Raw genomic sequence first — 23,597 nt, forward strand, 5'->3', positions numbered from 1 at the left:
TTCAGGGGTTTGAAAGGCAAGATTAAGCAGGAAAACTCCAAGAGGGAGCTGCTTCCGGACACGGCCCACCTGAGCAACACCCACTGCGCCCGCTGCCTGCTGCCCTACCGGCTCCTCGAGACGCCCAAGAGGCAATGCCTGGACTGCGGCCTCTTCACCTGCAAAGGCTGCGGCCACACCCCGGAGGAGCAGGGCTGGCTCTGCGACCCCTGCCACCTGGCCAGGTGAGCCGGGACCTGGAGATCAAGTGGCCCTGCTGGCGGGGGGCCCGGCCTGCCCCTTCCGGGGACGCGGGGGTGTGTGCCGCCCGGGCCTGAGCTCTGTGTCTCTGCAGGCAGGTGAAGAGGGGCTCCCTGGAGTGGTACTACGGGCACGTGAGAGCCCGCTTCAAGCGCTTCGGGGGTGCCCAGGTAGTCCGGTCCCTCTGCGGGCGGCTGCAGGGAGCAGGTAAGGAGTGAGCCTTCTCCCTGGGCATCCAGTATGGGGCCTAGACTCTGTCTTTTCAGCAAACATTTCCCGTTGAGTCTGATGATCATCAAGACTGAGAGATGGGTTGTAGCTCAATCGTTTGTTTTAATATTTTGAATCCAAGTATTTATTCCATGAAGAACTTGAGGTCCAGACGGTGTTCTTACACTAAACGTGTGCTCACCTGTGTTGCCCACCTTGAAGCCATTTGGGGAGAGGGATATATCAGGGGAAGGATGTGAGACTGCCTGAGCTTAGAAGTGCCTCCCGAACTTGAATGGAGAGAACTGAGCGGTGTTTTCGGGAAGCTCTTGCCTTGTCCCTGTCACCTGAGTCCCAGGCTCTGCCAACACCTGGCCAGGCCTTCGGGCTGTGACAGCCTGTCAGGCCGGTATCCGGGGGCTCGGTGTCTTGACCGTCTCCATCTGGGGCACCGAGGAGAATGCCCTGGGGTCTGGAGCTCCTGCACGTCCCGAGCAGAGGCGGTGCTTCTGGGATTGGGGGTGTCCTCACCGTGCCCCAGCCTGGGCGTCTCCCCCAGGCCTTCTGGAGAGGCGCCTTACTTGTGTCTTGTGCCCCTTAAAGCCCCACGTTGATAGGCAGATGCAGGAGGTAGGCATAGCCACCCTCAGGGCATTTGCACACTCACGGCCTGGCACAGGTGTTTCTGAGCGATCTTAGCACACTGTTGAATTTACGACAGACCACCAAAAGGCATCTTCACCTGTGATGGCTTTTGGCACCTGGAGCAACAGACCACAGGGAGAGGGGGCTTCCTTGGGCCGGGGGTGCAGGGGGCATATGGTAAATCATCGAAACCAGGACATTAAGAGTAAAAGTGGCTCTCCTGATAACCGTGCTGCGACAACTGGCGTCACTAGGAGTGTCCTGGTGACACCCTGGGGCGGGGGGCGCCGTCACCCTATTCTTCGGGAGTTTTCCCCACCTCCTCGCCGGGCTGCTGCTTCATGGCCAATATTTCTGTCTCGGTTGGAGCCCATCAGTAAATCCCACAGCCGCATGCACCCACGGCCCCATGCCCGCTCGGCCGGCCCAGAGCCAGCTGAGGGATCTTCCTGCAGCAGGAGTGTGGTTTCACCATCGCCGCAGGGCTCAGGTGTGGGAACCACAGGTAGCCCGGGAAAAGCCACACCGCGAAGCGTCAGAATCTCAACGCCGAAGGCCCCGTTCACGGTGGGAAACCACAGGCCACGTCACAGCCCTGAGGACCTGGTCCTGGTCCCAGGAGGTTCTGATTTCTAGGGACTGGGGTGGGCTCAGGAATCTGCGTTAGGTAAAAGGTCACGGGGATTCTGACGCCTGGCCAGGGTCCAGAACTGGGAGCCAGGGCCACCCAGAAGCGGCCAGTTTCAGAACTGTCACCACCGAGGGCCAGGAGCTGGCACTGGGGGGCAACAAAAATTCTGATTCCAGCCACTGCTCCGGACCCGGTGAGGCGGGTCTCAGGTGGGGTGATGGTCCAGGGGCTGCATTCTCCCTGCTGGCACCTGTGAATGCAGCACACCAAGAAAGGGCACACAGAAAGAGCACAAAATCGGGAAAGTTGTACCTTTAAAAAGAAGTAGTCAAACATAAAAAAGAAGAAGAAATGATTCAAGTTAATGTTTCGAAAGCTGGTCCAGGCAGGGCCTAACGCAGGGGTGTAGCTGGTGGGGGCCGTCGGGGTCTTTGCTGAGAGCTTTTCTTCGGTTATAGGTTTACCTGACCAAGTGCAGAGCTCACCTGACGTCAACAGTAAGTCCTTTGTGCTCACAAGGATGCCGGGGTGCCCCTGGCCCCTGAGGAAGGTGGGTGATCCATGGGGCCTCCAGACTAAAACCCCAGAACGCACTTCATCACTCTTTCGTCGTGACCTGGGGGAACAGACACCGGCCAGGCCAGCGTGACTGGGGGAAAAGAGGGAAGAGTGAGGCTGTGCTGGGGGTCGGGGGACAGGCCCGGGGGCTCAGGTGGAGAAGGCGTCCTGGGGGGCAGAGAAGGGAGGGGAGGGAGGCCCGGGGCTGAGAAGCAGGTGAAATGAGACTGAAAGTGAAGAGGTTAGTTTGGGGAAAGGTGACTTAGCTCCAGGCCTACTTCACCCACACGCTGCGGTGTCTTCAGACTGCTTCGGAAGCGGTCAGTGAAGGTGACCATTGGTGAAATTGATGCAGAGTATTCGTTTTCTGCTGTGATTCAGACCAGCTCTAACTGATGCTCAGATAGGTCTTTGGGAGGCCCGTAGAGGGCCTTGCCTGGTTGCTTCACAGCAGGTGGAGGGGTGGGTGGATGGATGGACGGATGGTCTTCTCCGGGTGGAGTCATGCAGGCGTCCGTTGCAGGTGGGCCTGAGCCAGGCCCCGGGGGGAAAAGTGGAGACAGTGAGAAGACGGATGAAGACAGAGAACAGGACACAGTGGCCCAGGCCCAGCCCGCTGGAAGCAAAGTAAGTCTTCCCCCAGCCCTGCCCTCCCTGATGTGGGAGGCTCGGGTTCTGACTTCCTGAAAATCTCAGGCTCTCCATCACTCCGCGGGGCAGGAGCGCCAAGACCTGCCTGCCTTCACCACGCCCCGCAGCCCCTGAGATCACTTTGCACCAAGCAGCAGTGCACTCTCGGCACAGGTCTCACCATAGCAAACCCCAGCGCAAGCTGCCGGGGAGCGGGGCCTGCAGAGAGGCCCGCCTGGACGTCCGGCCAGCGTCCTCAGGGCACGTGGTCGTGAGGGCACTGGTGTCCCCCGGAAGCAGCCTTTGCACCTTTCAGGGAAGCAGACCCCCTCCGGCTTTCCTCTGTGAACTTCCTTGCTTTTGTTTATAGCCAGCCATGAGCCTTGTTTTTTTATTGGTGTCTGCTTCTGCTTTCACTTACTTTTTAACTTATTTTTGGTGATAAAGACAAGCAAGGTAATCCCCGGGGTTTCTGGGCAGGTCAACAGAAGGGGAGCAGGAGGGAGGGGAGGGGTGGGGCGGGGCGGTGCGGGCAGTGATGTTGGATGGAGACCCTTGGAGAGTGACAGAGTCTCTGAGAACCACGCCAGCTGGTCTGTGCGGCTGCTCCCTGGGGACCGTAGGCATCTCTTTATGAGAAAATTTTATATGTCCCGTTTACTAAGCTCAGCGAATACTATCCAGTGTTGAATATTCCCTACATGATACGTTTAAAGGATGGAAACCATTATGAGGGAAGGATTTGGAATAAACTCTGCCCTTGCATCTAAAGATGATGGAGCTCTCTGGAGCTCCCTCCCCCCTCTGCTTCCCGGCGCTGGGCACCCCTCATTCGCTAAGGGGTGAGGGGTGAGAAGCACCCGTCAGCCCAGAGAAGCCTGCCTGCCCCCCAGGGCGGCACTCCTGGTCCTCAGAGGTCCTCAGCACCTCTGAGCAGCCATGTGCCCGTCGGGGGCTGAGCGGGTGATTCCTTCCGCTCTTGTAAGAGGCGCTGGGGATGCAGAGCCTGTGACGGGCAGGTGGGCTCTGGGCGGCCCCCCGGTGCCGCCTCAGGAGGTGGCTGTGCCCTTGGAGATGCCCTCCCCGCTGCCCGAGGTGAGGGCGTGTGGTCCTCAGTCAGGCTGGCCCTCCCTCTCCTCCTCTTTCCCACATCCCTTCCTGCTCAGAAGAAGCGCGTCCTCCCCGTTCACGGCCTGGACTTCGAGGCAGACTCTGACGACTCCACTCCGTCCTGCGGGCCCCCCCCAAGCCTGTCCTTGGTCTCAGGGGCCGCGGACAACCTGCAGGTCAGTGGGCTCTCTTTTCTGCCCGCAGCCATCCCAGGATAACCTGGGCGACAGGTTTTCAGGCCGCAGGTGGGGGGACAGCATTCTGGGAAACAGTCTGATGGCCATGGGGGCATGACAGGCAGGGGGACAGCTGGGGTGGGGGGCATAGAAACGTCACACCCTCCGGTCCCTGGAGAGACGGGGTCGGCTGCTCGGAGAAGTGCGGTGCGGGGCAAATGAGTCAGGGCCCTGGGGCGTTCGGGGCGGGTGCCTGTCCCCGAATGAAGGCAGCACCCCCGAGACTCAAGAGCGAGGGCAGAGGATCAGCCAGGTCCCGACGTGTGCCCGCACCCACTGCGTCTGATTAGCGGGGTCCTCTACGTCATTGCCCAGACTAGGGTAGTCTTGTAGGCAGGATAGGCTGCTGTTAATAATCACACCAGGACACGCGGCATCCACGGGGGCCGCCCAGGAGAACCGGCCGTGCAGTCACTCTGCGCCTTAGCTGCGTGCCCTTGGTCTGGGGAACCTGCGTGAGGCTCCGTCCCCTCGCCTCACCTGGACGAGGGGTGGTCCTCTCGGCCTCACAGGATCCCTTCCCAAAGGGCCTAGAGACTGAGCCCGGCACGCACAGGACCGTCACACGCAGCACAGGCAGCGGGACACGAGCCCCAGAGCGAGGAGCCCCTCAGCTGGAGCCCTGACGTCTCAGTGCCCGGGCTCAAATGGTGCCAGCCCAGAGCTGGGGCCAGGCTCGGTCTTCCGGGGCTGATCAGCAGACGCCTGCGGGCGGGGGCACAACAGGGCAGGGAGCTGGGAGCCAGCACCCGAAAGGTCTTTGGGCCACGGGTCCTGCTCCAGCGGCAAGTCCGGAGCCCTTTGAAATGAAAGGGAATTGAGTTGCAAGGGTCAGAGAGGATGGGTGTCCAGTGTGTTCGGTCGGTCAGATGATGCCTGGAAACCCTCAGGACTTGGACTGGAAAGACCCACATTCCAAGGAGCTGCCCTTTCCTAGTAAAACCTGCCAACAGGCCCCGTGTGCTCAGGCCCTCACAGATGAGCCCTGCACAGAGGAGACCACCTCCCAGGAGCCCGTGGTCCTGGACGAGGCTGATGCCAGGGCCTCTGGGTGCCACCCCTGTCCAGAAGGGCAGATGGCCAGCCTCTCGCCTGCCGGACCAGACGCCCTCGCTGAGCTCTGCCTGCCGGGAGAGTCTTGCACGACGGCCCCGGGGACCACCGCGACACCTGGTAGGTGCCCTTGGCCACCATCTTGCACGTGGGCTCTGCATGGAGGAGAGGGTCGCTGGCAGCCTGCCCCACCACCCCGATCTGTGCCAGCCCCCTGACTGATTTTCAGTGCGTAGCCCCTTCCTTCACTGTGATTGTCCAGCACGTGCAGTCCTGGCACACGCCGTCAACCCCTGCTCCCCTGGGCTGGGTGCTTCCCTGGTAACACCCAGAAGTACCAGCATTGACGCCTGCCCTGGCCACACAGCTCATGGCCACCTTTGACAGGGGGACATCGAGCAGGAGTGGGGTAGGGATGGGCAGGTGTCCCTGAAATGATAGGATCGCTGGTCCCCCGGACCGGCCACCTTAACCACAGGACAGGGCAGCTCCAAACCTGGGACGCATGGTGCGGGTTCCGTCTCGGCCACCTCCCTCCCAGCTGTGACTCGGGAGGTCCGTAAGTGCTGAGACCCTAGTTTAAATCCTCAGTTTAATATTGTTGTCAGACAGTCGGCTTCATAATGAAATCCCGAATCACTGTCTGTTCCTGTGCCCTGGGGGAGTGTGCCCTGGGGTCCGGGGGTTCAGGTACCCTAGTGATGAAGGAGCAAATGAGACCACAGAAGCAGCACGGGCTGCTCCCCACCGACGTGCTCCCACGTGGCTGCAGCATGGGGCCAGCTGCTGGGAAAGGTGGTTAAGATGCCATCTGCCAGGAAATGGGCCCGCTTTCCATTTTCCCTTTTCATTATATTATAGGGACTGTAATCTCATGATTCACACGCCCATTAGGATCCTGGAGGCGTCTGGGGGCAGTGGGAGGGCAGTTTTACTTCCCCATAAACAATGAATAAATGAATCTACATCGACCAAGTCATAGGATGAAGACTTGGACACGCGCATTTCCTCCCAGGATCCCTAATCAACCCCAGCACGTGGATGGGGTCGCAGCGGGGAGAGGGAGAAGCTGAGACAGACAGTATCGAGCTGGGAAATGCGCCTGGGAGACAGGCAGCTCTGCGTTTCAAGCCCAGCTCTTTTGACCAACTCACCACCCGATTTCATTGATTCTGAGACACATTTGTCACCTCATCTCAAATTGGGAGCATCTTACAGCGAGTGTGGTAGAAAAGAGTGCGTTGGAGATTGATTGGCGGTGTTGTCTCTTAATAGTGCATCAGACAAGCTACAAGGTCTGCAATTTAAAGGAGTGTTGTGTGTACTTGATCAGACCTCTGAACCGCCGTGCCTCGGTTTCCTCGTTGTAAAATAGGGTTAGTGCCTAACTCAGCGCACTGTTGTGGGCTCTAAATGGGATGGTTGTATCCGTTAGCCCTTGCCACATAACGACTTATCATAAACCTGCCAGCTTAAAACAACGCACATTTGTGAGCTCACGGGGGCCAGGCATCCAACACGGCATCGCCAGGTCGTTAGCACACGTCTCCCAGGCTGAAACCACAGTGTGCACAGGGCCAGAGTCTCACCTGGAGCTCAGGGCCTTGCCCCCAGGTCGTTCAGGGTGCTGGCAGAGCCATGTGGCCGGCTGCACATCAAGCTTGTGCAGCTGATTCCTGCGACGCTGGCTCCTGTGGGTCGCCCCACAGGAGGGTTAAGCCCTCCCCATCCCGGCACGGCTGGATGTGGTGCCCTCCAGGCCACCCTGGAGCTCTGGGGGTACTTTCTGGTGAGAACATGGGGCTCTTCCACCAACACAGCCCAGGAATAAGCATCTCAGGCCACACCATAGGTGACCCGTGCCCGTGAGTCTGCGAATCACTAGTCTGGCAGGAAAAGCAGTCCCCAGTGACCAATGTGGAAAGACTTCCCAAAGTCACCTCCACTCGTGGAAACTTCCCGGGACTCATGTCTGCCACACCCCAGGCACATGGAACTCCATGTGATGTAATTATATTACATTTGCTTTGCCCACCTGGCTTTCATACCTTGGAGCCCCCCGGTGTGTGCTGGCTGGGGCAGGGGCTTCTGCTCCTGAAATTCCTTGCGTGGGACCATGGACTCTGTTCCATTCTTATTTGGGTTTAGGGATCTCAGCCCCATAATATCAATGGAATAGAATCATGTCTCCGTTTTCTTAGATTTCTCATTTCTCTTCCTTGGAGAAAATGCCCATTGGCTTTCAGCTTTTCACTCCAAATAATCCAAACCCACTCTTCCTCCAAAGGAATACATGTCCTCGGGAATGAGCAGCTCCCATCCCACTATCTGGCCGACGTGGACACCTCGGATGAAGAAAGCATCTGGGCTCAGAGGGTGGCATCTCACCATCCCAGACGGAGAGGCCAGACCTTGTCTGAGAACCAGGTAAGGTGGCCGGAAAGAACGCATTCTAGTTGCTTCTTTGGGTGGAGCCTTTTTACCTTAACATCAATTCATTTCTGAGAAATTAAAAGTACTTCAAAACTGTAAAATTGCACAAGCCTGCTCGACAGAGATATGCAATGTCAGAAGCCGTGGGACGAGGGGTGTGGTCCAGCTCTGCAGCCACGGGCTACAGACTGCTCTCCAGGGCCTTGGGGATAACAAGTAGGGCTGCCAGCGGGCCGGGCCTCTGCTGAGCCCTCTGCTTCCGTCCGCACCCCCTTCCGCCTCTGATCTGCCCGGGGCTCACCCTTCCCGGGCTTGGACGGTGGGGGGCCTCTCCTCAGTCTAAGCTGACCTCGAACAGGTTAGGGGCCCTTCCAGCCTCAGTCCCTTCACAGCTGTGCTCCGGAAATGATCTGCGAAAAGGACCACCGGACTTGTAGAAGGTGCCTTTCTTTGCGTGGCTTTTTCTGGTGAATCAGTGTCAGGTGTGTTGTTATTTGTTTCGGGGGCGGGGGGGGGGGGGTTGTTGTTCTAAAATTGATCTAAAATGTCAACGGGGCAGAAACATGGAGTTTTTAAACTCTGCATCTCCCTCTGCAGAGTCAGTGCCCTCAGGCCCAGCTTTTCCTATAATGTCACCTGGAAGCATCCCCCGACCCCGGGGCTGGACGTTCCTCCTGCTTCCACCTCCATCTCTGAGAGAAGCCACTGACCCTTTGCCCTGAGCACAGCAGGGCCTGAAAGGCCCTAAGGAGGCCTGCAGTGAGGAGCCCTCTCTCTGCCATTCGACCCAGGGGGCTCACTCTTCCTTTATGGAACAGCAGGGGAGATGCTGATGCAAGGAAGTGTCCTCTGATTCAGACCAGGGAGTGACTGGCTTGGCCCCTGGGAAGGCTGGGGGACGATGGTGGAGGGCCAGTGCGGCCAGGAGAGAGACCTCCCCAGGGCAGAGAGCGCCCTGGGTGGCAGAACCACAACTGGCAGAGAAGTTCCCAGTGTCCAGGCCAGAAGACAATGGGATAAAGACTAGAATTAAATTGTCTATTTTCAGCAAGTTTTTAATTTAGCAGCTTTAGTGATGTTCAGTAAAACACATATCCCGGTATTTAGTCCCACTGACACCAGCCATGCTTTATGCCTCCTTGAAAATTATTCTCTGTTTCATGCTTGTATCTTGTCTCTGGGATTCTTCTTCTTCGTTTCTTTCTCTTGACTTTATTTACTTCGACTGACTTCGCCTGTGTCTTTATGAAAAGGGAATCAGGCAGTGTAAAGAGTGGCCTCCAGAGGGCAGTAGCGTCCCTGTGCCTCGGGGAAGACCCAGGGCAGCCGCTTACAGGACTCGCAGACATGCCGTGGGGATTCGAGAGTTCTCGAGAGTAATGTTCTGTTGGGGTCAGTCTGAATGGTCCTCCCCTGACCTGTTGCCTGTCTTTGCACCCGTACTCGTGGTCAGGACTTTCTGGGTGAGGGATATTCAACAAAGACTTTCTATAAATAATCACTCATGCTGAGAGAGGCCAAAGATAGCACAGCATGTGGTACCAAGGACGGATGCTTCCAAGGGGCTGAGATCAAGGAGATGCAGGAAACGGAGCCCTGGCACGCACCCTGCCCCGAGTGGTCGGTAGTGAGCCCCCAGTGCCCCAAGAGCTCAGGCTAAAGACACTGACTCGGTTTCCCCACGAAAGCCTCACCAGTGCCAGATTACAGTAGCTCATTTTCCTCCTCTGTCTGTACTGCATTCCTAAATTGTAAATCTGTGTTTTGCTGCAAACGAGTTGAAAACACCAGAAGTTCATTCCAAGTTGCCGTCCGTGTGTCCAGATAGCATGTAATTTACCTGGACGGAGCTCACACGGGACAGAGCGGCTCCCGCTTTCGGCAGAAGGGAGGGGCACGAGCAGCTTTGGGCTCCTGAGCACCTGAGAGACAGGTGTTCCCTGGGGGTGTCTGCAGGGGGCCAGCGGCTCTTGATCCCAGGTGGAGAACCAGGATGTGTCCAGGCTGTCCTGGCGGCATGCGGACAGGATCTTGCTCAGAGAAAACCACCCGCCTGCAGCTCCCCTCCCGTTCCGAGGGCTGTGGTCTCTCCATGGCTCCGTGCTGCCCCCAGCTCCTGCCCCTCCTCCGTCAGGACGAGAACTTTCCGAGTTCTCATCACGGGATGCTTTTCTTTCCCTTTCGCTCTGGAGGTGATACTTCACTGTGCCGGTGCCGGACCCTGGTTGGGTCGGCTCTTATTCTCCGGCCACGGGTTCATGCCCACCACGCTCCCCGGGGACACACGGCTACCTGCTGAGCATCCCCCCCCGCCAGGTATTGATCGCTGCCTCTCAGATGCCATGAGTGTGCCCACGGCTGGTCTCGATTACCAGCAGCCACTCGAGGCGAGGGCTGGGGCCACTCCCGCCGAAACCCTCGTGTTGAAGTTTCTCAGCTTGTGTTCTTCTCCGGGCAGATTTGCCCACTCAGAGCCCTCGGTGCTGTGAAGGTGAAACTAATCACCTGCGGAACGATGCAGAAGCATCCTGCCCGCCTGCTGGAGCCATCTCCCTCTTTTAAAACAAGGTGGACCACAGATGAGATAATGGCAGGCGAGCTGCATCTGCTGGGCTTGGAAGAAAACAGTAGAATTGATTTTCTCATTTCCCGGCCTGGGAGTTAATAGACTCCGGTGACTCAAGAGCTGGTGACTCAAGGGATGAGCCAGTCGTACTTTTAGGTCGTTACCTGGCAGGCCTCCTGGCCCACAGTGACCCGGCGCTCTTGACTTTGTTTGAGCAGCCTGACATAATCAACTCACACCTTCCTGTGCGGCTCAGGCTCAGCATGACGCTGAACGTGTCACCTGTCCTGCTTTATTCATCCCCCCAACGCCCCCCGCCCCCGCTCCTGGTACCGCTCCCAGCTTTTGCTTGGCGTTCCAGGACCCTGGTTGCCAGAAAAAGGGCCTCACAGTTACCTTCCCAGGGCACATCCCGAATGGTGGCCTGACCTTTCCTTCCACTGCTTGGGAATTTGGTGCTCCCGAGGTGGTAGGTGCCAGCGTCCTGCTGGCCGGAGTGGCTCTGCCCTCCGGCCACTGAATCCCTCCCTCTGCTGCAGATCTCTGAGCGGAACAAGTACATGTCAGCCGGGGACCGCCTGCTGACCCGCTGAAGCCCCTTTGTTAAGGGAGGTTGAGGCACCAACACGGGCTTTGCAAGGAAGACTCTCGACTGGCAGCTCATGCCTGGGGCTCAGAGAGCTGAGCGGGTTTCCACCGTACAGCTGAGGGGTGGGGGTGGCGTCTGCCGCGTCCAGGCCCCTGCCGTCTGCCGTGCTTGGAGCCTGGGCATCTGTGGGCCCAGCCAAAGGTGCAGGAGAACTCAGAGGGGCGCAGGTGTGCAGCCTTTGGTGCGGATGTAACAAGAGAGGGGCTAGGAAGTCAGAGCAGCGAAGACCCGGGGACCTCGCTTGGTCCTGCAGTATCCGGGGGTCCAGGCCGTCAGAGCGGGCAGGGGTCTCCTCCCCACCCTGTGTGTGAGGGCGTACCCAGCGCACTGGGGCCACCTTCTGGGGGGTGAATGGAACAGAACCCTTGGTCTAATGCGAGTGCATGTGCACATGTGCGTCTGAGAGACAGACAGACAGCTGGGTAGCTGCGGGCGTAGGGGCGGCAATGCTCAGGCCCAGGCCCTGCCCCGAGTCTGCCTGAGCCACGGCCCCGGTCCAGCACCCGGCCCCCTCCCTGCAGCGCCCGAGGGCCCTGGACATCAGCTCCGCCGGCAGCTGGGGTGGGCAGTGGGAGCCACGCACCCCCAGGGCCACAGCCACCTTCGCCCACAGGAGGTGCCCTCGTCTGACACCCTCTGTGGGCCGGCAGGGCCAGGCTGACCCAGAGACAGAGTTTCAGTCCCCGGGTTTTAGCTGAGGAAACAGGCCCAGGCCCTCAGGAGAGGAGCTCCAGAGCCCGTGGCCGGCTGGGAAAACACTCTGAAGCACCCCCGCGCAGTCTGGGAGAGGCCCTCTGCCCCTCAGGATGCTTTCAGGACAGGCCCTCTCACCTGAGTCTGTGGCAGGTGTCCCCCACGCGGGCGCGGTGGCCCGCAGGACCCCAGGGCTCACCCCCAGCCGCCCAGCCCCCGGGCTGCCTCCCCCCCCCCCCGTCCTGGAGGCTGACCCAGATCCCCCTCTGGGCCTACCTCTCCCCCACCAGCATCACCAGGGCAACCAGCGCCCCTCTTCGCCAGGGACCGAAGGGTTCCCAGGACATAGGGCTTTCGGGGTTCAAACTTAGATGCCTTGGTCACCCCAGCTGTATCCTATCGTGCTGGCCAGCTGCCATCACGTGTATATGTGTGTATGCATACATGTGTGTTGGACACGCATGCGTGTGTGTGTGTGTCTGTATGTGTGGGTTTTTTATTTACCAAGTAGAAACACCACCACCTTCTAACAACAGTTCATAAATCTCCACCCCACACCCTCATCAGCTCCTGCCTGGGGTGGCGTCAGGTTCCCATTTCTCAAGGGGATTCTGAAGTTTCTCAACCCCATTTACTCTGAGAGAAAGATTTATTCCCATCAGACCCAACAGAATCTACCCTCCGGTCATCACAGGGGTTCTCTTCACCCATTGCGGCCTCTGAGGAGATTTGATTTTTGAGCGTCTTCAGGAAATTGGGACCCTGTAGAAAAGCATCCCAGTAAACACGCCGCTTCCCTGTCGGCTCACTCCAGCCCTCGGCACTCGTCTGCGAGGCCGCTTGGTTCCATTCACAGAGAAAATTAAGTGATGCCCAGCACTGCCCTCTGCTTGCCAGGAGCACCCGGGGCTGAAGGGGCCGGAAGCCGGCCCGACGGGCACTGTGGGTGTGAGTAACGTCGTGGTGCGGAAGCCCCGCTCCCATCAGCAGCGTCAGCGGGTGACTCGCTCCCCGAAGGAAGGGACGGGGAGGGGGTCTCAGAGTCCCGGAAGGTGGTCCTGGGGGGACCCTCACCTCACACTCTGACGTCTGCTTTGTGGGCTAAAGGAGAGACAGCCAGTGAGTGAATGAGCGACCGGCCTCCCTGCTCACGTCCCCCCGTCCCCCTGACCCCCAGGGAGCCCTCTGCCTGACAAACTGAGAACAGGCTGTGGAAACGGGAGGCCAGTTAAGAGGCTGGTGGACTGTCCAGGCAGGACAAGGTGGCGGGTGAACCAGGCAGGGCGGCAGAGGTGATGGGAGGTGGACCCTGGGTACCTGTTGAAGGCAGAGCCAGCGGGGATGGATTCAGAACGAGAGAAAGAGAGGGGTCAGATGACACCAGGGTTTTTGGCCTGAGCAAGCTCTATAGGATGGAGCTGCCCTGAAATTGTTTTTTTTTTGGCTGCGTTGTGTCTTCGTTGCTGCGTGCGGGCTTTCTCTAGTTGCGGCGAGTGGGGGCTCCTCTTCGTTGCCGTGCGCGGGCTTCTCATCGCGGTGGCTTCTCTTGTTGCGGAGCACGGGCTCTAGGTGCGTGGGCTTCAGTAGCTGTGGCGCACGGGGTCAGTAGTTGTGGCTCGCGGGCTCCAGAGCGCAGGCTCAGTAGTTGTGGCGCACGGGCTTAGTGGCTCTACGGTATGTGGGATCTTCCCGGACCAGGGATCGAACCCGTGTCCCCTGCATTGGCAGGTGGATTCTTAACCACTTTGCTACCAGGGAAGTCCCTGCCCTTAACTTTTAATTCTTATTACCCACTCTCAAGTTATTTGGGCTGTAAAGGGCAATTGGGATAATTTGGCCATTTTTCTGGTTTTTTCACGTGACTCTGGTCACTTCTTAAAACCAACACGCTAAATCCCTTCACATAAAGCTCGTGTCCACAGGCAGACGAAACAAATAGCTGCTCAGTGAACCGCTGGCCGGAGTGCAGGAAGGGGTGGCGGCCGGAGCTTACTGCAGTGCAGGCCCTGATCCGATGCTTACTGAGTGAGGCCGGGCAAAGGAGGGGCTCTGAGCAGCCTTTCCCCACCTGTGGAGTTAGCGTAAGAGCTGGAATCAATGAGGGACTCCCACCCCCTTGTAGAGACTTAGAAAATTATGACCAAAAAATACAACCCTGAAAAATAGTTTCCAGAAACAGAGGCCTAGCTAGACTCTGGAGAAGAGATTTCCAGAAATGAGCACTGTGTAACTCTGAGTTTCTCACCAGCCAAGACCGACAAATAGATATTCTGGGTTGTGTGAATCTCATCCAAGTTCACGCTGGGTGACAGACTTCCCTGGCTCTAGATTCAGGAAGGGATGAGTGGTAAAGGGTGCTGCTCACCGTGTCGTAGAAGACATCACTGTGAGGGTCACACAACTTTGCAGTTTTCCAAGAGTCACAGATACACTGTGGACACTTCTCAGTCGGCTCCGGACCAGTGTCTGGGAGTATGATTCCTTTGCAAAGCCGACAGGAGGCTCGTGGGAGAGACCGTGGACACAGAGCCTGGTACACGGAGACATACCAGGGACAGTGGGCATGAATGCCGTTGTGCTTATGCAAGTTCAGGACCCACCCCCGAGCCCTCGGGTGACGCTGAGGCCACACGGCCGTCGTGTACTTCAGTCTTACCACGGGGGGACCGAGAAAAACCCAGAGAACAGACTTGTCAGCACCCCGTAGCCTCAACTGGCAGATGCAGACAGTCCGGGATGAGGTCTTGGTTTGGCGCCGTAAGGATGCTTAAACCCTAGGAAATGGCTTGGGGACCCAGTTTGGGAACAGAGAGAAGTTCAGACATGGTGCGTCTCAGACGGCCTGGGCGCTGTTAGGATCGCCAGGGACATCCCACCCTTCGGAGCCTGGTTCTGGCAGACGGGCAGCACAGGCCCCTCGGCCGAGCTCGTGCGGGGAGTAGGTGAGACCGCAGCTCCAGCCAAGCCCCCGGGGGTGCTGGGGGCAGGGTGCTCTCTGGAGCCCTGCTTCTCCTCTCAGTGCTTCCAGGTGACGGACCCACTGAGATGCAGCCGCTCGTCCATTTCAGTGTCCCGCTGGCAGCAAGCCCACAGACGCCGACGTGGAAGAGGTGGCCCTAAGGAGAAGACTGGAGGACTTGATCAGCCACGTCAGTGACCAGCGGGCCTCATCCGAGGAGGAGGGCGAGGGTGACGGGGCGGAGCCGGGCGGCAGCACCCCCGTCGAGCACCTCCCCGGGGCCGCCCAGGAGGTGAGGCTGCCTGAGCGACCTCGGCACAGCACACTCGGAGGCGGGGCCAGGGGTCAGCAGTTTGTGCCTAAGCCAGCGGCCGGGCCCCAGCTGCACACGGCGCCCCACCGCAGGCTGCCCCGCTGGCCCGGCAGCTCCTGGCGTAGCGAAAGGAGCACCTTCAGGGTGGGGCGTGTGTCGGTGAGAGCCCTGCGGCCTCCCCTGCTGGTGGTCACGTGCGGCGCTTCCCTCTCCTAGGTGTGCACGGCTGCAGGCCAAATGCCCAGCCGGGAGAAGGGGCCCCGGGGCCCCCAGGACCCCGTGCAGCCCAGCAGGACTACAGACAAGGAGCTGTCGCAGCTGGAGGACAGAGTGGCCGCCACGGCCTCTGAGGTGCAGCGGACAGAGAACGAGGTAGCCCCGGCGGCCCCGGGAGCAGGTGTCTCCCCCAGATAGGTAGTGGGGGCCCTGGAGGCCTGGCGAGGGCGGCCAGCCCCCCACAGGGCTCACACGCAGGAGCCCACGTTGTCGGCTCCGGGACAGGCTCCTGGGGCTTGCCGTGGGAATCCCCCTCCACGCCACCCCCTGCGCCCCACCCCTGCCCTTTCCCCTTTTAGGTTGGCAAGAGACAGGCGGCGTTTTCAGCCACGGAAGGAAGATGCTGACACTTACCCCTCCCTGCCCCGTGAGGAGGGCTTCTCCAGAAGCAGGCTTAGATGTTAGGACAGCCCCGGGGCTCAGGACCAGACTCTGACCGAGGGTCGTCCTGTAAACTTGGGTCCCGGGCTTGAGTTAGGGTAGGAGCTGTGTTAGTGGTGTGCAAAGGTCAAAGGACAGAGCCAGGGTCTCCCAGAGACAGTCAAGGTGATTGGTCTCTGCTCTGCCCTCCCCCTGGTGACCCCAGAGGCGAGGAGGTCTGCCCGTCCGAGTGCGGGGGACCCAGCACCCAGTGTCCATTCATTCCAGCTTCTGTTCTCTTCAGCAAGTGCCCTTCCGTCCCCGAGGAAGAAGGGGCGCGTCCCCAGGCCGTGCACCTTAGGGGGCGCAAGTGAGCCTGGGAACGTTGCGTTCATTTCTTCCTTCTTGTGGCGCAAACAGTTCTCAGTCGGGATCCCAAGTATGGCAGGCACTGTGTAGACACAAAAGATGCAGCTATGAGCACCTCAGACCAAGCCCCTGCGTTCCTGGAGCTTATGTTTTTCGTGGGAGGAGACAGAGAACCAGTCAACGAGACTGAGGAGAGGGTAGCCCCAGGGAGCATTCAGACGGGGCGGCCCCGAGGGGTGGTCAGGAAGGGGTAATACAAATACAAGAAGGCAACCCGGGCGAAGGCCCCGAGGCGGTGTCGAACTTGGCCTGTTCAGGCATCAGCAGTGGAGCCCTGTGCTGGAGCCGAGGGAGCGAGAAGGGGCGTGTCTGAGAGGAGGGCAGAGTCCAGAGAGCCCCGAGGACCATGGGAAGGGTTTGGGGCCGTCGGAGGGATGTGGACGGACCTGAAGGGGGCCCGGTTCCTGTTCCCAGAAGCTTCTGCCTTCAGCTCTCCCCCGGTCACTACCCCCCCTCCATCCCTCGTGGATGAGCCCCCAGAAAATGGATGGAGCCCCTCCCCCGCCTGGGGGTGACCCGGCGGCCGAAAATGGGGCGCCCAGGAAGTGGCCCTGGGCGGGTCACCCATCTTAGGGGAAGCGTGATGAAATCGGTGAATCGGGGGCAGCTGCTCCTCCTGTCCTGTGACGTTGAGAAAGGACATCCAAGTGACATCTGTCTGTCTGTCTGTCTGTGGTTCCCCCAGGTTTCAGATATCGAGTCCAGGATCGCAGCCTTGCAGGCTGCAGGGCTCACTGTGAGGACCTCGGCAAAGCCCCGGAGGAAATCCAACCTCCCGGTGAGTGGAGGGGCTGCAGGGCCCTGGGGGTCGTGCCTGGAGCCCTGGCCAGGAGCACAGGGCAGCCCGGGGCCTGGCAGCGAGAGCCCCCCGGGCAGCCACCGCCCTCCTCCTTAATCTGCCAGCCTCCCGTTCCTGATATCAGTGACCTGGGCTGTGCTGGGATTCCTTTTCATTTGCTAGTGTCGTTTCTAACGGAAAATAGTGCCATGTGGGGGGGACCCTCAGCTCCTGCATGAGAATTGGAAACACAGCCACATGGTCCACACACACACGCGCACACACACACACACACACTTTAAAGTCCAAAGGAAGCAAGCTGAACAACACCTCGTGTTGGCGGGCTTAATAAAAGCGCTGTTTCAAGCGGGTGTGACAGAGTAGCAGGATGGGGACCTGCCCACGACAGAGACGTGAGACCAACATCCTTCTCCCCGATTCAAGTCGGGAACCTCCAGACGAATCACAGTGTGAGGAAATGTGGCACAAGGATGATAAGTGCTCTTAGGGGAGCCCCAGGTGCAGCTGCCGGGTGCCCCGTCAAATCTGAATTTCAGATTCACAACAAGTCATCTTCTGGTATAAGTATACCCCGTGCAATATCTGGGACATACTTACACCAAAAAAATTTAATCATTGTTTAAAGCCAACTGGGTGTTCAACTGAAGTTCAAAGCCAACTGGGCGTTCTGTACTTTAGTTTGCACAGCCCAGCAGCCCTGGGCGCAGAGCCCTGGAGCAGTGTGTGCTCTGTGGGTGCTGACGGGCCATCCCGGCCTTGCAGACCGAGTACTAAAGAGAACACCATCCCTGGGTCCTGCTCGCCCGCCCTGTGGCAGGAGGTCAAACGAGCAGTCATAAGGCACAGGCCCCTTCCTTGTTCTCCAGGTATTTCTTCCCCGGCTTGTTGGGAAGTTTGGCCAGAGTCCTAAGGATCCGAATGCAGACCCTTCGGATGAGGTCAAGGTATGTGTTACTCCATCCAAGCCCGAGAGGCTGGAAGCGGGTAAACGGTTGGCCCGACTTTTCCAGAAACGTGACAAGTCCGGGGGTGGTGGAGCTGAAACGTTGGGACTTTAAGAACCCGGCAAGTCTCACAGGCTGGCCTCCCCATAGGGTGTTTGTCGGGGAAAATCCAGGACAGCCCAGCAGGGGAGTGGGAGGGTGGGACAGAGGGCAGAGGGGAAGGAGGCGGGCAGACCCCAGGCAGGGTCACGGGCTGAGAGTAACACAGAGCCCTGGAGACGGTGCGCATCACAGGGGCCAGGTGCTGGGCATGTACTGCCCCCCGCGCCCCCCTGTCCTGGGTGACGAACGTTCACAGGCACAGCAGGCTCCAGAGCCTGGGGACAGGCCTCCCCTGGGAGCCGCGGGTCCTGGCTTTGGGAGCGAAGCACGGGAGCCAGTGTGCACGAAATGGCACAAGGGTGGATGTGGGGTATGGGTGGGACGCCCCACAGCCTGCTGATCAGGAAGATGGTGACGCCGTTAAGGGCTGCAGGGCCCAGGGGAGGGGCGGCCTGGGAGGAAGCAGGAACTCCTGGGTTTCGGGGTGTGACTGGGGTGCAGGTGGCAGTGCCCGTCCCAGGGGCCCACAGAGCGGGGTGTCTGCTCCAGGTCCTGCCTATGCAGCCCTTGTGAGCTATAACGAGCATCTAGTCACTTGTGCTTCTCATGACAACAGCAGTGGGTAGCTCTTCATAGTTAAAAACGGTATTTTTTTTCCATCCTTCCATTTGATATTCAAAAAACCTGGTAAGCAGGTGTGGATATCGCCCCTGTTGCACCGATGAGGAGCCTGAGGGTCGGGGAGGTAGACTTACTGGATTGAGACCACACAGACCAGCGACAGACGGTCTCAGGCAGGCCTCCCGGCTCCACCCCAACCCTCTTCTCGGGGCTGTGGTCCTCCCTGACCTGTCCCGGGAAGCCCAGCCTGAAGGCGTCTGCCGCCAGCCTCCTGGTACAGCCCACAAAACCAGCCAGGCTGAATCCCAGGGGGCCAGGCACTGGCAGGACTTCCAGGGAGTCAGGCCGTTTTGCTCTCGCTTCCCCCCTGAAGAGGCAAAACAGCGAATGAATTAGCCCAGAGTAGAGCAGTGAGCAACAGGAAAGGGAGCGGGAAAGAAAGGTGGGGGGCCCGGCAGCCATGGGGCGCTGAGAATGTATTGGGTACAGTTAATCTTCCAATATCCTGTAAAGGGGCTGCTGGCCCATTTTCCAGATGAGGAGACAGTTCAGAGAGAATATGTACATCGTCCCTGTCACGGTGGTAAGGGGTAGCGACAGGATTGGAACCTGTCTGTGGGGCTGAAATTTGTGCTTTTTCCACTGTACCCACCCAAAGTTGCAGTTCTCCGAAAGCTAAGCAGCTCTTTTATATTCCGGCATTTGTTGCTTAATTTATTGATGGCGTGCATTTTAATATTGTTAAAAGTTCAGATATTGCCCGGGAACAGACGACAGTTGCCCTGATTAATCCGAATCTGCAGGAATGATGAGAAATCCAAACCTAGCTCCCAGTGTTCCTAACAATTACAACAAGGTACTGACGCCCAGAGACGGCTTCTTTCTTCCAGGTTGTGGCTGTACCCTATCTTGTGAGGGGAAAGCTCGGTAATTACCCCAAAAGTCAAGGTAAGAGTCACCTGCTTCCCTCGTCCCCCAGGCCTGGGAGGTGAGCTCAGGGGCGTGGAAATGACCAAGCGGGGCCCCATATTTCTACGTAACCCGTGGGACCCAGCATGTCATGCCACTGATGCCCGAAGGACACTCCAGTGCCCTCTGGCCACCCTTAGGGACCGTTGCAGTGACGTGGTGTCTGGATACCTGGAATTCGCTGCCTGAAGCACCTAAGGGTGTTGATGGTGGTGGCAGCGGTGGTTTCCTTGTCCTGTGATGTAAATCGTCCTGATAATGGTACACAGCTCCCCACCTTCTTACACAGAGCAGAGGACGTAATTAGCCTGCCTTGATGTCTTGGTGGTGACAAGGACATCAGCTTCGTCCTGGACGGCGCATTTGTTTTTATGCTCCTTTTAAAATTTCTTAGGAAGCAAAGACACTTGTTTGGGGTAAGTTTGTGATTAATAAGCAACCCCCTCCTGTTTTCCTCAAAGACAGAGATGATGACTCCTTCGATCGGAAATCCGTGTCCCGCGGATCCCTGACACAGAGAAACCCCAACGGCAGGAAGGGAACCGCCAACCACAGCTTTGCGGTAAGTTTTCTCTTTTCACTGAGTTGGCTTTAAAATTCTGTCAGATTGACATGTTGATACTGAGTTTTCAAAGTAAAGAATTGGAGTACACTAACAGGAATAGTAAAATCAGCGAAAGATCTAAAGGAAAATCGAAAACATTTCTTAAAGGTACACAGTGTACCAGTGATGGGGTCGCCTGGCCCTGGGGGGCTCTGGGCTTGGGGACGGGGACAGCGCATGAGGCAGTGAGGACTCCCCGCACAGCCCCACCTGCCCGCCCAGCGCTGTAAAGGTCATTCAGCTGAGCCACCTGTGCAGGTGCCGGGGTCAAGGCCGTCCCCTGACTTCCGTGGGAGAGGGCTCTCTGCAGAAAGAGCTTGAGGTTCCTCCCAGAGCCCAGGGAACATCAGGCTGGACCAGCGGGGTCATGGCCTTGATGCCTACAGAGGTGCACCTCGCAGACCCTTCTCTGGCACCACGGTCCTTGGTGTTTCCAGCCGCACGAGAGCCTGGTGAAAGCACCAGCTTTGCTGATGGGGGTGTCAACTTCCTGGCGCGCCCACGGCACTTCACAAACACGGTGCTGCAACGGCGAGAGACAGCTGACCTCTAGGGACCCCAGAGTCATGCCCACGTCCCAGGGGTGGGCATGAGGTCTCAGTGGCCAACATCAGGGTCCAGACGCCCCATCCCCACAGCTGTCCGCGCTCACACCTCACCCGCTGGCTGCGACCACCCAGCAGTCGTTCTGACTTCACAGCGGTCACGAGAGTCTGCGTCGACGGCTTCGCTGTCCAGGAGGACGGAGCGACCGCTCTGTTCTTTCCACAAACTCCATCTTTAAACGGGATTTTAAAGTATCTCACAGTACTCATTGCTGATGACCGTGTGCGAGCCGTGTGTCGGCAGACGGGGAGATGGGGCACACGTGTCCGATAACAGCCAGTGTTAGGCCGCCCCAGACGACAGGAAAGGACAGAGGGCAGAGGCTCCCTGCCAGGCCCCACCTGAGCCCGGAAGAGGCCGCCTGGGCCGTGGCCAGAGCGTGGCCATCCCCAGCAGCTGATGGCGGGCGATAAGAAATCGCCAGCGGGGGCTTGAAAGTCTACATGCTTTCTAATTAGAACGCACCCTCCGTGTTTCAGAGCTTTAGATTGTCACATACTTTCCGTCTTTACAGCCCATTTGATGAGGGCCGGTGTCATTGACCCATAGCTGGGGAAACAGAGGCAGAGAGAGATTGAGTAAAAAAAAACCCGGCAGGGGGTTGACGGATGCCTTCTGACCAGCAAGCCCATGTGCGCAGCTGTGTGCATCTGTGTGCTCTCCTGTGTGTGTGTGTGTGTGTACGTGCCCGTGTGTGTTTTTATGTACACACAGTCATACAACTAAGTGCATGTCTACCTGTGTGCACACATGTGTTTATGTGTTCCTCTGTGCTCGCCCGTGCATTTCTGTGCCCATGCCTGCATGAGTGTGCACGTGCTCTCGCCCGTGTATCTGTGTGCATGCCGACGTGTCCGTGTGTGTGCACAGAAACCCGTGATGACACACCAGGCCTTAAAGGAGAGGTTCGTCTGAACGGGACAGAGCAGCAGAGTGGTGCTGGGCCTTCCTGCCCTCCGCCTCGGCCTTCGTGTCCCTCCACCTGCCCCGCGTTTTCCAGCGCATGCCATCCAGTGGGGGAACGAGAAGAAACCCCGTCCGTGAGCTGATAGCGGTGCTCAGACCGGCAGCTCTTCACCCACGTTCTTTGATGACCTCCAAGGCCGCCCCTGCCCACCTGCTCTGATCCGTGAGAAACATCTAAGCTGATACGTCTTTCCTTTAGGGCAATGTGGCTTAAGCTTTTTGAAGGACACAAAGAAGCTCTTGGGGGCTTCCCTGGTGGCGCAGTGGTTGAGAATCTGCCTGCCAATGCAGGGGACACGGGTTCGAGCCCTGGTCTGGGAAGATCCCACATGCCACGGAGCAACTGGGCCCGTGAGCCACAACTACTGAGCCTGCGCGTCTGGAGCCTGTGCTCCGCAACAAGAGAGGCCGTGATAGTGAGAGGCCCGCGCACCATGATGAAGAGTGGCCCCCGCTTGCCACAACTAGAGAACGCCCTCGCACAGAAACGAAGACCCAACACAGCCAAAAATGGATAAATTAATTAATTAATTAATTAAAATTTTTTAAAAAAGCAGCTCTTGTTCAGTGATCTTTTACCCCTTTCACTGCTGGCTTTCTTATGCTGCTTTCATGACCAGAATGGAAAAGGGGTGACTCAGTGACAGCACCAGCCATCTGCATACTCCTGACTGTGTCTGTCAGAGCCAGGGCAGGTGTGTGGGTGCTACTGGACGTCAGGACAAGTCGCTGAGCTCATGTCCATCTGAATAAGAGGGAGGGATAGACCCCCGCATCTCCTCACGCAAACACACCTAGTCTGCAAGTTTCCAGCCTGTGCTTCACAGGCTGGGAGGAGGGACACCGTGGTCGAGGACAGATCATGCAAGCGGGAGCAAATGAGCATTTGCTCAAAGCCCAGCTGCAGGTGCAGACCACCTGCTGGGAGGCACTGGTGGAGTCTGGACGGGCGGGGCCCAGCCTGGCACTGCCACTCACTGCGGTGGAACCCAGGAGGCCACTTGCCATCGGTCCGCAGAGGAGCTCCAAGTCCTGCTGCACCTCGGACAGTCTGGCACTCAGGGACACGTCTGGGTGTCTGTGTGGCTCATCCAGCTTGAAGGGGAGCCCCCTGGGACCCCCTCCACAGCTGCCCTGAGCACAGTAACCCTGTCTCCCCTCCCCGAGCACGGCTGTGTGCTTCAGAGGGACCGGTTTATTGAATCCTCAGAACAGCGCATTTTGCAGAGGAGGGAACAGAGCCCCGAGTGTGAGGCAGCCTCCCCTGCGATCCTCTGGTACTTTCCACAGTGACTTGGGGTCAGCTTTAACTTTGCTCTCTCAAGGGGCTTGGTGTTTGTGTTCAGCGGTAACTGAAAGAGCCTTTGATACTAAGACTGTCTTCCCACCTGACTGTGGACACAGCCCCACCCGTGCTTTACAGGTTCTGCATCATGAGCTCCCTTCGCGGTGGCGCTGAGCCTGTGGCATCACAGTCACCGCAGAGACCATGTCGTCGCCGGGCTGGCCCATGGCAGCTCCAGTGCGCTCTTCGGAATCAGCATCTGAGTTGATCTGAATGCCTAGGCTTCAGGTTGTGCTGGGATTTGCAGAAAAGATGGCTCTGAAACTCCTTCTCAGAATGAAAGCTGCTTGAAATAGCTCCTAATTCAAAGCTGAAAATGATTAAAAGATTCCAGTAAGCAAAAGAGGATCAATCCTTGTTTCCGTACACCCCTCCTTATTCACAGAGTCAACTGAAGTCAGTGTGAGTTCCTAGCGTCAAGGAAGCAGCAGTCCTCGCTGGCCTGCAGCACTGCCCTGCGTGTGATGTAACAGGCACGTGAGGCCTTGTGCCCCGGAACCTTAGTGGCCACTTAGCTCCGTTGCTGACTTGAGTTCAGAGAGCTTCCAACCTGGAAACACATTGGTCCCTCTTTCAGAAGACCTCTTGCTGGGGTCTCCAATTAGGGTCAGGGCTACACTCACTCTTTCACTCTCTCGGCAGCACTGCAC

General features: G+C 58.2%; 1 protein-coding gene across 6 annotated transcripts in view; it reads left to right on the top strand.

The window, feature by feature from the left end:
• The window catches only part of MLPH (melanophilin), a 39,894-nt gene extending 17,783 nt beyond the window's left edge, over window positions 1-22,111 (top strand). For 2 of the 6 annotated variants that reach the window (XM_057550681.1, XM_057550680.1), the window contains exons 3-16: window positions 6-224; window positions 335-447; window positions 2,185-2,223; window positions 2,808-2,911; window positions 4,081-4,200; window positions 5,214-5,433; window positions 7,601-7,740; window positions 14,723-14,905; window positions 15,143-15,298; window positions 16,677-16,769; window positions 17,657-17,734; window positions 19,348-19,405; window positions 19,888-19,988; window positions 21,507-22,111. In XM_057550681.1, the coding sequence (XP_057406664.1) occupies window positions 6-224; window positions 335-447; window positions 2,185-2,223; window positions 2,808-2,911; window positions 4,081-4,200; window positions 5,214-5,433; window positions 7,601-7,740; window positions 14,723-14,905; window positions 15,143-15,298; window positions 16,677-16,769; window positions 17,657-17,734; window positions 19,348-19,405; window positions 19,888-19,988; window positions 21,507-21,551 (1,669 nt within the window). In that variant the 3' untranslated portion in view covers window positions 21,552-22,111. The remainder of the gene's footprint in view (window positions 1-5; window positions 225-334; window positions 448-2,184; window positions 2,224-2,807; window positions 2,912-4,080; window positions 4,201-5,213; window positions 5,434-7,600; window positions 7,741-14,722; window positions 14,906-15,142; window positions 15,299-16,676; window positions 16,770-17,656; window positions 17,735-19,347; window positions 19,406-19,887; window positions 19,989-21,506) is intronic. The other 4 variants (XM_057550682.1, XM_057550684.1, XM_057550683.1 and 1 more) reach the window with 4 other exon arrangements.
• Window positions 22,112-23,597: the final 1,486 nt, after the last annotated feature.

This window comes from Balaenoptera acutorostrata, chromosome 8 (genome assembly GCF_949987535.1).
Source record: "Balaenoptera acutorostrata chromosome 8, mBalAcu1.1, whole genome shotgun sequence".
NCBI lineage: Eukaryota > Metazoa > Chordata > Mammalia > Artiodactyla > Balaenopteridae > Balaenoptera > Balaenoptera acutorostrata.